Below are 11,988 nucleotides of genomic sequence, written 5' to 3' on the forward strand. Positions count from 1 at the left end.
TTATTATTATTATTATTATTATTATTATTATTAATATTAATATTATTAATCTTATTATTGAACTTCCTACAATTGTTTACTTGTAAACTTAATAAGATTTTTTTTTTCCCCAGAATGAAACCAGTGGTACAAGGGAATGTCGTTATCTGCATTCTAGTTCTGATGCTCTTAAAACATATGCACACTTGTACAGGCTGTATACTGGCCCAGCCCACAACTACAAGAAGTGTGGCAAGTTCATTTCCAGGTGGATTGGATCTGACAAACAGAGAAAGGTAGATATTTCAGTGGCGGATCCAGAATTCATTTGCCGGATAGTGCAAGTGGCGATCAAGGGCCTATGGTTTGAAGTGGCTCGAAACTATGATAGAGACAGAAAGGTTTTGGGGTGTTCCCAAACACCTGCGTATTATGGGCTTCCGAATTTTAGCCATTTTAATCTATTATCTATAGTTGAATTCACACCTTGTTATTAGTGCCTGTTTCACTCCCTATGCCTCAATATGAGGCATATAGGGATATTAGTAAGAAAAAAATTCCTGCCAAACTGACAGGAATTGATCCCAGGACTCTTGGACCGAAAGCAAGCATCTTAACCACCAATCTATAATTGAATCACTGCTGTACTCCCTTGCTATTTTTTGAACACATTTCTTGACACTTTTCTGTTAATAACTCATTGTATTTTATTATAATTGGTTCATTTATTCATTATATTTCACTGACGTCTGACTCTGTTTCTGGTGCATTATCAACAGATGCAATACCTTGAATTGCTAAGAATTTTTTTATAAATAATTGCTATATATTTTAATTATGTTATAATTTAATTACTTTAGAGCTGCAGTATTTTTAAATTAAATTATAGAATAATTTAATTTAATTACAGCAGCTTTACCCCAGCTGTCCCCCTCCCCTAGAATCTGCTATTGGTTTTAGCATTGATTTGCTTTCTTTGCTTAAGATTTCACTGGAGTCGAGCTTTGAGTCTGGTGCCATATCAACTGAGGTCGTTGAACTTGTTGAGCATATCTGGCAGGAGGCAAACAAAGAGCTTAGTGGAGTGCTGTCTTTACCTGAAGAAAGCCTCAACAAAGAACAGGTAAGTAAAGGATTTATAAAGCAGAACCTCAATTTTATGTGCAGTATGCGACCAAAGGGCATACATAAAACATATGATTTGTAAAATCCTGGTAAGGTCAAATTGTACTAACCTTTAACCTTATTATGATCCTCAACATAAAAAATGTTAAGCTGCAAGATTCACTGTGATATGATGCTGAAGTGACATTAATTAGTTGAGCATAATTGTATTCCCTCAGCATTTCCAGTTTGTAGGGGGGAGGGAAGTGGAGACTGAGGAGCAAGCATTTGGGGAGGGGTGCCCGTCCCCCTTCTGTTAATATTACTCATCATCCTAAACAAAGATTTCGACGTTTTATACTGGAGAAAAATTGCACTGCCGGCACCATAAAAGTAGCGTCACATAGAACGAGCAATTCTAGTTATTATTGTCATTTAATATTAGGTTGAAAAAGCGGAAGCCACACTGCTGCAGATAAGACATGAACTGGATACAGGCAAGAGTATTCCAGAGCTGGAAAAGCTCAGCAAGAAATTCTTCGAGCTAATTCCTCTTCAAACAGGTCACAGTACAATTCAGGAAAAACGAACGCTTGCGAAAGTACATGATATTTGCCAAGTAAGTAAATTAATCTCTCTTTTTGGTTTTATAGTATTATATCTTTGTCATCTAAGGATGTGATTGTCAAACTTTTCTTCTTCTTTGACTTTTTCTCTTTCATGCTAATCCTGTACTACTTCTCTCCTGCTCTTTCTCCCGCTCTGTCTTGTCTTGTTACTCTTTTTCTTCATACTTCCTGCTCCTCCACCTCCTGTTCCTCTATCTTCTCTTAAAATTCTTACTCTGTCTCTTCTCTTCCTCCTGCTTCTCCACCTCTAGCTGTGCCATCTGTTACTACTCTGGGTCCATATCTCTTCCTCTTCTCTTCCTTTTTCTACTCTTTCTCTTTCTCCTGCTTCAAAATCTCCTTTGACTTGTTACCTGTTACATTTCCTGCTTATGTCTGCTTTTGATCTCTTTTCCATCTCCTGCACTTCCCCTTGCTTCTGTTCCTTTTCCAAATCTTCCTCCTACTCCATCTCGTGCTCATTCTTATTTATCTGCTGCTCTCACTCCTCCTTTTGCACCCCCTGTTCCATGTCCTTTTCATGTGTCTCCAGACCTCCTGCTTTTGCACTTGCTTCTCCTGATGTCATTCTCTCTACTCATCTTTAGTATCGTGGCTTGTAAATTATTTTGGTGGTATGTTTATATTTGAAATATTCCTGTTGTAAGACCCAGGATTTCAAGACAACTTACTAAACCCATGAAGGAATTAGTTTTGTTTAAACTAATTCCTCCAGGTTTAACCACAATGCTCCCCTCCAATATGGAGTTTTGACATGAATTTAATGACATTTTCATAACCAATATTTGTTTTGCGATTGAACAGCTCATCAAGGATATTGTTAGTGTGAGTGAAGCCACAGAATTCTCAGCGCGTTCCACTATTGAGTCCAAGTTCCGTGCTTTGCGATGCCACATTGAACATCTGCCTAGCTCAGCACCAGAATACAAACAAATTTTAGATCTTATTGCATCAAACAATGAAAGGTAAATTCAGAGAAGAAATGTTTTCAGACTATAAAATTTTATTTGACAAAAACATGAAACATGCCTAAATATGGTCATGATGACATCACATCATGACTATATATAGACACATAGTTACTATATATGGGCATACAACAGATTTTTGTCAAATATAATTTTATAGTCGTAACAGGGCTTAAGGAATTTAAAATAATTGTATAAATTTCAAAGATGATGCAGATGAAATTCTTTAGAAAATATAATTTTGTAAAAATGGACTAATTTTAACAATTGATCAAAATAATGAATCAAATTTAATGCCTGTGTTTTGTAGCAGAAACCAGTTTGACATAAAGAATGTGTTCGCTGTTAATCGACCAATTGAAGAGACAAACTTTACACATCGCATTGGAAACAAGAAGCTTTTGTTTCATGCATCAAAGCCAGCTAACTTTGTAGGGATATTTACAAGGTTTGTATATAACAACGTTATCAAGTCTATTTTGTGGAATACATACCTGGATAAACCGACTAATTGCTATTGTTCCCAAAACGGAACACCCCTTCGAAATAAAATAGAACCGTCCGTCCCAGGGCGCCACGTACGAACCGTCTCCCAAAAAAAAATATGATATTAGGAATTGTTATACTTCCAATGCAGTCATCATATAAATAATATCACAATATATGAATTTTACATGATATTTAAAGTCAGCTGTGGTGAAGATGTGTGATTTGCCCATATATGGGCACAATGGTGTCATATTAAGATTAAAGATTTTTTTTATTTTGTTTTTCTAAAGAAAATCAAATGATACATCATTCATATCATATTAAAAAGAGTGCAAAATTAATAACAAACCATGCAAGAACAATCTATAGTTAAATTTATTATACATAACAGGTTGTTTTTAGGATAGTAGTGAGATATAAACAATCAACAAACTACTGTACCGGGTTTCTCGGTTGTTTTTTATTACAGGTTTTATAATTCAGTATTTTGTACATTTTGTGAAAATTATTTATTTGCTTTATCTCAAAATTTAATTGATGGCTGGTATCTATTGTTTTATGGATTTCATTCGGGTTTGTTTGATTTTCAGAGGTCTTCTCTTGCCTAAGATTGTGGTGGAAGATTTCGGTGGTAAGAGAACGGATCCTGGCAACCTTGGAAGTGGAATTTATTTTACAGACAGCAGCAGGTAGAGCAGTTGCTTGTCAGTCAGTCTATCACTCAATCAATCAATCAATTAATTACTCAACCAATCAATTTATCAGTTATAGTTTAAAATGTTTTGTTGAATTGGCTTGGTTTTATTTTATACACTAATGAATACGTATTGTTGAAAAGGTTGTTATATTTTGTTGTTGTTTACTAGTATATTTCATGAATATTTACTTCACTTCTGATTTGTGTATTTTCATTAATTTTTTAATAATGATAACGTTAATGGTAATTTTCATGGGAATTGTAATGGTAATGGTAATGACAGTAATAATAGTAATGATAGTTAAATATTACTACAAATTTCTAAACCAATGTTCAAAGGTACAAGAGCAGTATTACCAGTGGTTGTTGGATAAAACACATTGGCAAAGCAGTACAAAGTGCAACCTTCTCTACCCCCTGAATAATCGAATGCCATGTAGAACATAACGATGACATGTTAATTTAACTGCACATGTTTGCACGTTGTGCATTATGTTCCCTCCTGAAACATTTTTTGGCCAACTGTACTATATTAAACATTGGTGTATCAGTCTTTTTGCTTATGACATCTCCGCATAAAACATCAAAATTGATTTACAGTTCTTGTTCTACGTTCTCAAATGAAAGCTCCATGCTGTTGCCCTAACTGATTCCACCTATCTGTTATTGTCTTTATGGTTTCATATTTTTACAGGAATATTCATATTTTGTTTCTCTTAGTACAAGTGCCAAATATTCGTCTCGAAGCACAGTGAAAGGTTCTCGATTTATGCTGGTTAACGAAGTTGCACTGGGCAACTGTCTGGATATGAAGTCTAAGAATTATAAACTGGCAGCTGCTCCAGAGGGCTACAATAGTGTTCATGGAGTCAAGAAAGAAATTGGAATGGAGTCAGATTTTGTGGTAAAGCAACATTAGCTAAGATTAGTGTAAAGTTATTAAATTAAGGGGGACATTTCCATGTACATCAGCATAACCTATCTTTAAAAATCAATTGTCCCCTCCTGAGCTCGATTGCTTATGAACTCTTATGTCTATTATGTTAATTCTTCCTGAATAAAGAGACTATTACCACTGTTAACAATTGAGCACCTGCATAAGAAAAACTGTCCATTCCAGGACACCACATGACTTCACTAACGCCGATATCTGTTTCCTGATTCCTTGCTAATAGTTAATGGTATGGAAGACACTATTCTGGATAAATGGCTTTCCTCCTTACCTACCTCCACAATCAAGTGTCAATCTCCATGAATGAGAATATGAGCGTTGGTGCAATCATGTTGTGTCCTTGGATGAATAGTACTATCTTCCTTTTGGGGTCAATTAAGTACCATGGCAATAGTCAGTTTATTAAGATATCTCCAAAGGTAATAGAAGACCAGTTAGAGATTTAGTGGAACCTCTGGTCGAAATGTATTGTGTGAGGATAGGATACATATAAGCAATTTACTTCATCCGAGTGGCAGCGCTATATCTTTAAAATCAAGAGGCGGGCTCGAGTTTGTCTGTTTCCTGTATTTTCTCCACTTTACCAAGTGGTCTAGTACTGTATTTACTCCGCCTAAAGCAAAATATGCGAAGACCTCATTCTACTGCTATATAAGTTCTTTGGTGTCTCGTCATAGACTACCAATTTTGTTGCTGATTTGTGTAACTTTCCTTTTAAATGTTTGTGATCTTTTGTACATTTTATAATAGGATGATGAGTTTGTTGTGTACGATACAAATCAACAGCGTGTTCGTTACCTCATTGAGTTTGCACTGCCTGAAGATAAGATCACAGACATTGTGCAGACATCATCGAATTTAACACCAGAGGAAGATGATGATGTTCAGTTGATGGATATCAGTAAGTACATCCTGCTGCCAATTAACAGACCTTCCTGGGATGTCAATTAAACTTAACAACCGACCAATCAGAACAGGCCGCATTATCCAAGGGGCGGAGTTTAGAAGAAAAGCCATTTGCAATTTCCATCTCACATTTTATAATAATATTGATGTTTAAAAGTCAAAGAGGTACATCAAATTGGCCTTATTGCGCAGTTTGGTAGAGCATCTGAATGCAAATCTGAAAGTATAGGACTCAGTCCTTGATGGGAACCATAAAATATTTCTACAAAGATTATTTAACATTTTAATATCAGCTAATCAGGGATTTATTAGAGCCATTTGCTGTTGCTATTGTTGTTTTTGTTTTTGCTAATGTTGACTTTGTTGCTGTTTGCTGTGGTTACTGCTGCTGTTGATTTTGTTCGATTGTGTTGTTGTCGCTGCTGTTGTTGACATTGTTGCTGGTTTGCTGCTGCTGTTGATGCTGATGTTTATTTTGTTGCCCTTGTTGCTGCTGTGGTTGACATTGTTGCTGGTTTACTGTTCCTGCTGCTGTTGAGTTTGTTGCTGTTACTACTGTTATTGGTGTTCATTTTGGTGTTGTTGGTGTTGTGGCCATTGTTGTGGCCATTGTTGTTGCTGCTTGTTGATACAACTGTTTTTATGACCTCGATTTTATACTTAATATTTTAGGTATCGATGATGTTCAGTCAATCAAAGATCCCTTGGACAAAGTGCAGGCAGGGTTACAATCAAAGGATGATTGTGCTATTCCACTGACAGCAGTACATATCAGAGCCAAGCTCCTGGACCTTGCTGCTCAGGTTAGATTTATCACATTTATTTGTCACATAAAATTGTAGAGTGTGGACAGAGCTTATGTTTAATAGTTAGTACTGTATCAGTATTGGTATGATGATGTCATATTGCCACCAAAAATGAGCATATCACATTTATTTGTCACATAAAATTGTATAGTGTGGACAGACCTTTATGTTTAATATCCAGCAAAAAAAAAAATAAGTAAGTAAAAAAATTTTAAAAAATAAATCAAATAAAAATCAAATAAATATATGAATAATTGAGGAGGTGCTCACTTCTTTAAAGTAAGATCTCTCATGGTATACCTGGCAATGTTATGTCAACTGATGCAAATCAGTTAATGATGGCCATGTGTTTTCTATGAAAGAAAACGACAAGGAAGACAAGTAACAAGTAAGTAAGCATTAGTATTGCACAATGGATTGTTTTTAATGATGATTTGTTCTGACTGCTACCGACAAGCAGATGTACAACGTAGTAATTGCAAGGCTTTAGGATGACTTAAACCAGTGGAGGCCCCAAGATATGGTTGATTTCCCTGATGTGAAATAATTTGACAGGTACAGGGTCTGCCCAGAACCCTTCTGAGAAATTTAGATTGGTGTGAAGTTTGGCAGCCCTTTATGGAGTGGCACTTCCATTAGGTTTAACCACTGTAGGTAGTCGCATAAATTCTCTCTAAATTGCATCATTATTTAAAAGACAAGTTTATTTGGCATTTCTAAGGTTGTGGTATTGCAAGCCTACAAAAACGAAAACAGTCATCCAATCGAGGCTAAGTACGTGTTTCCACTGGATGACATGGCCGCAGTGGTTGGCTTTGAGGCTTTCATTGATGGCAAACACATCGTTGGTGAGGTCAAGGATAAAGAGGTTGCCCATCGGGAATACAGAGAGGCTATTAGCAAAGGTCACGGTGCCTACCTGATGGATGAGGAAACACCTGTAAGTGTAATACAATTTAATCATTTCTGTTTGTATTTTCAACAATACATATCACTGTAAATGTAAGTAATCATATTTTTGTATTAATTTCTGTTTACAAGTTGTGTCATCTTTTTTATCACAGTACCTCAAGGTACAATAATATGATGATAATGATGTTGATGTTTAAGTAAACATTTATAAAGTTTAATGTTTGATTAATATATTTATTATTTGTAGTTTTTTATTTATAATTTTGTTAAAAACAGGCTTTGGACACTTCTTTATCCCTGTTTTTAAACCTTTAAATATATGTATCCTATAATGTTTTGGATTATATCGTCAAACACCCCTCCTTGTCTTAGGAAATTCCAAAGTACAACATAAAAACAAAACTTTTTTATTTACTCCAAAGATTGGCTTTCATCTACATCATTGCTTGATATTCTTGATAATTCTTTTTCCAACTGTTTATTTGCATTTATCAATTAAATGTTTGTTTGACTTATTTTTTGTAAAGGATGTCTTCACGGTTAGTGTTGGAAATTTGCCTCCAAACTCAGAAGTGTTAATTAAAATTACGTATGTAGCGGAACTAGCAGTGGATTCTGGGAAAATTGTGTTTAATCTGCCGGGAAGCGTAGCTCCGTGGAAGAAAGACAGTGCTCTTTCGGTGACAACTCAAGAACAGATGGACACTACAAAAATTTCCGGCCAGCCTACAGGGTAACTACAAATATGTTATCTAAACAAAACGTTATAGTCTTATATTTCCTTAAATAGTAAGTCAGGCCCTATACCCCTTCCCCACTTCTTTTTGAAAGTAAAATAAAAAAAGAAAGAAAAAAAAATTAGTGATCGCCCAAAACGCCTCAGATATTATTTCCATGCATCTAGAAAACCAAAATATCCTGAGGGCACGCCCTAGGGTAGTGTTGTCTCTCAATTCCGCCTCCGCCAGGAAATTTTACAGAGATGTGACCTAGTGTTAAGTGAATTCAAGAAGGATGAAGAAAACATTTACTTAATATTCTTTGAAATCTGCAGAGAAACATCCATCCAGATTGCAGTAGAGATGCCTTATGATATTCGTTCTATCAAGTCTCCAACTCATCAAATCAAAATGAAGGTAAAAAAAACCAAGTGTACAAATATTGCTTGTTGGATTTCTTTTTTAAGATTTGTCTCTTGCTACTGAAGCAACCAAGACTTTTTTTTCCTATGTTGACTTTTTAAAAAGGTTTTATAATTGATCTATTGATTAATTCATTGATTACTTGATTGATCCTGACTACCATTTTGCCCACTGACTAATATTTTGAATTACTGATTATTTGATTGATTAGATAATAGATATTTGTGTTATTGATTGATTGATTGATTGATTGATTGATTGATTGATTGACTGGCTGACTGAATTTATTTCATGACATACTGATTAGTTGATAAGTTGACTGATTAATAGATTGATTTCTAATTGAATCACACTGATTGACTGACAGACTGAATGATTGATTGATTGGTTGGTTTGTTGATTAATTACTTGGTTGATTAATATATTGATTAATGCATTGATCTGTTAATTGGTTGATTAATTGATTGGTATAATTGATTGATGAACAGTCTGATTAACTGACCTTCTGTATAAGTGATTGTTTAATGTTTATTATTATATTTTGTTGTGATTATATTCCAGCAATCAGCCACAAAAGCAACAGTTGAATTGGAAAAGGAAGTCTCACTGGCGGATGGCTTCCAGCTACTGATTGACCTGGCTGAGATACACGTGCCTAGAATGTGGGTTGAAAAACACCCAGACAAGGTCGATTCCCAGGTAGTGTTAAGTTATATTCGGATTTTTATTCACATCTTTGGTACTCTCTCTCCCTCCTTAGTCTTTTTAGGTGGAAGCTACTTGGTGCAGTCCGAACAGCTTTGTTTTTCCAACCCCAAAGTCAGAGTTTTAATCTTCTTTTCACTTGTTTTCTTGAGTTTTCCTGAATTGTAAATTGGTACCTGTCAGGTTGCCTGCTACATCCTACTCGGGTATATATTTAATAACAAATGTATACTGCACATACAGAAGTAATATCTGATAATATTTAAAACACAAATTTTCTTATAATGTAATCATTTTCTAGGCCTGTATGTTGACATTCTACCCTGAATTTGAGAGTGAAAGCGATGACTCACCGGAGATCCTGTTAGTGCTTGACTTGTCAAACTCAATGAAAGGCGACAATCTGGTGCAAGCAAAGAAAATCCTGATGATGAATCTTCTGAATCTTCCAACTGAAGCAACGTTCAACATCATTACTTTTGGAACAAGTATGATTTATTGCCTCAAATCATTTCCATTATAAGCAAAGAAAAAAAATCTCCAAGATCAGCTGCAACAGAGTCATCATCATCATTAGCAGCAACATTATTATTGGCACCAACAGCAGCACAGCTGCAGTATCATCGTCATCTTCATCATCAGCAACAACAGCCAGTAGCATATTCAGGGGATGCGTGGGGGAGCACGCCCCTCCCCCACAGTCGACCCCAAAAAATTAATGGTCCACTAGTTAAAAATCACCTAAAATCACCATATTTTGCGAGTTGGCCCCCCTCAATTGATCATTCAGCAATCCACTTCACCTTCGCACCACCTCTCCTCCATGAGCACCCCACTTCAAGATTTCTAGATAAAACCACTGATAACAACAGCTACAGCAGCAGCAGCTGCAGTATCATTAGCAACAGTAACAGCAGCAGCAGCTACAACAGAAGCAGCACAGCTACAACAGCATTAGTAACAGCAGCAGCAGATACAACATCATCATCAGCAGCAACAACAGCAGCAGCAGCTACAACAAAAGCTGTAGCAGCTACAACATAGGCAGTGACAGCAGCTACATCCTAGGCAGCAGCAGCTGCAGCTTCAACGAAAACAGTGGCAGCAGCTACATCCTAGGCAGCAGCGACAGCTACAACAGTATCAGTAGCAGTAGATACATCAGCAACAGCAACATAATCATTGTTAACATTCTTTTATCATTATTTTTAATATATATATTGTAAACCATGTTGTTTGCTTCCTAATGTTTTTAAAAAATCTTTTACAATGTAATTTTCAAAATGTCTGGTTCCATAATTTATTTCCAAGATTTTGACGAACTGTTCCCTGCCAGTCAACCAGCGACCAACGCCAATATTTCTGTTGCTAAGACGTTTATTCGTAATGTCCAAGCAAAAATGGGGAACACTGAAGTGTGGCGCCCTCTGCATGCTTACTTCTTGCTGAGTGATACAAATTGTTTGCGTAATATCTTCCTGATATCCGACGGCCACATCAACAATGAGGAATCAACTCTTAATGCCATTCAACTCAATGCTAAAAACAACAGAGTTTTCACATTTGGGATAAGGTAAGTTGGTCAATGGGAGAAAAACTTAAGGGAAAACAACAGTTCTGAGGGAACGCTCATGGGGCATTCACTTCTCAAAGAACTGTTGTGGAAATAGAAGTAAAAAAATTTACATTGAGGCCAGATGCAGTAACATATACACATGCTCAGAGTGTTGATTGTGTTGGGAGGTAGGGGGAAGCCAAAGGAAGTAAAGTACGAGGGACCTACTATAGCCCCTACATGGGCCCAGACCTGTAAAAACAACAGACTGATGAAAAAGTTAAAATTAGAATCTAAAGACTATAATGTACTCGTTTTTGGGGAACAGGGACAGGCACACCACTTTTTTAATCCACTGTGCCCACAATACAAAACAAAAAAAATGAGTGATAAAAATCATCATCTATTTGCTGTACCCTATAATGGTTGATATTAGACCACTAAGGTAGAAGCTTCTAAGATATTTACTCCTAAACCATTTGCAACTTGCCATTTGACCCCACTTTGGTCCCCAGCTGCCTCTAAGCCCTGATGTTGGGGGCTTTACAACTGCATAGCTCACCCATGCATGTCGTGTACCTGAAAGGTCATTGAAAATAACCCATAAATATAAAATGGTAAATTTTTATAAATGATTTTTTAAGTGATTGTAGATTTTTACTAATATCATAACATTAAAATTACTATAAATAAATGTACTTTTTAGCAAAACCGCCAACAAACACTTGTTGAGGGCGATAGCTCGTGTTGGAACAGGCGCCTTTGAATTCTTTGATACATCGACAAAGTCAAAATGGGAAAGAAAAGTAAGAAATGAAATATTACCTTATTTCAAAATACGATGAATTCATATGTTTTAAGGTAAAAAATATTTATTTCATTGTTTATTTTACTATCAGACTTTTTGAAATGTCGTAAATCTAATAGGTCAAGGGTCAGTTATTAAAAGCAAGACAACCTGCATTGAGCAATGTGAGCGTGAACTGGCAACAGTTTGATGATAATGCCCCCAAACCCATCCAAGCTCCAGGACAGATTACATCCTTATTCAGCGGGTCACGTCAAGTAGTGTATGGGTATGTTCCATTCTGCAGATCTAGATGTGTATAAGAGACAGCTTTCGGTGACAACTCAAGAACAGATG

General features: G+C 36.0%; 1 protein-coding gene across 1 annotated transcript in view; it reads left to right on the forward strand.

The window, feature by feature from the left end:
* LOC117121167 (protein mono-ADP-ribosyltransferase PARP4-like) overlaps nucleotides 1–11,988 on the forward strand; it is a 67,404-nt gene that overhangs the window by 5,862 nt on the left and 49,554 nt on the right. The window contains exons 7-23 of the mRNA XM_033266275.1: nucleotides 114–275; nucleotides 965–1,102; nucleotides 1,529–1,702; nucleotides 2,517–2,677; nucleotides 2,991–3,128; nucleotides 3,760–3,858; nucleotides 4,587–4,770; nucleotides 5,569–5,719; nucleotides 6,397–6,527; nucleotides 7,252–7,470; nucleotides 7,970–8,175; nucleotides 8,497–8,578; nucleotides 9,146–9,283; nucleotides 9,591–9,777; nucleotides 10,601–10,862; nucleotides 11,551–11,650; nucleotides 11,772–11,938. Coding sequence (XP_033122166.1) covers nucleotides 114–275; nucleotides 965–1,102; nucleotides 1,529–1,702; nucleotides 2,517–2,677; nucleotides 2,991–3,128; nucleotides 3,760–3,858; nucleotides 4,587–4,770; nucleotides 5,569–5,719; nucleotides 6,397–6,527; nucleotides 7,252–7,470; nucleotides 7,970–8,175; nucleotides 8,497–8,578; nucleotides 9,146–9,283; nucleotides 9,591–9,777; nucleotides 10,601–10,862; nucleotides 11,551–11,650; nucleotides 11,772–11,938 — 2,699 coding nt within the window. The remainder of the gene's footprint in view (nucleotides 1–113; nucleotides 276–964; nucleotides 1,103–1,528; nucleotides 1,703–2,516; nucleotides 2,678–2,990; nucleotides 3,129–3,759; nucleotides 3,859–4,586; nucleotides 4,771–5,568; nucleotides 5,720–6,396; nucleotides 6,528–7,251; nucleotides 7,471–7,969; nucleotides 8,176–8,496; nucleotides 8,579–9,145; nucleotides 9,284–9,590; nucleotides 9,778–10,600; nucleotides 10,863–11,550; nucleotides 11,651–11,771; nucleotides 11,939–11,988) is intronic.

The sequence above is a fragment of the Anneissia japonica genome, unplaced genomic scaffold, assembly GCF_011630105.1.
Source record: "Anneissia japonica isolate Jap-2015-1 unplaced genomic scaffold, ASM1163010v1 scaffold288092_len240290_cov174, whole genome shotgun sequence".
Lineage (NCBI taxonomy): Eukaryota > Metazoa > Echinodermata > Crinoidea > Comatulida > Comatulidae > Anneissia > Anneissia japonica.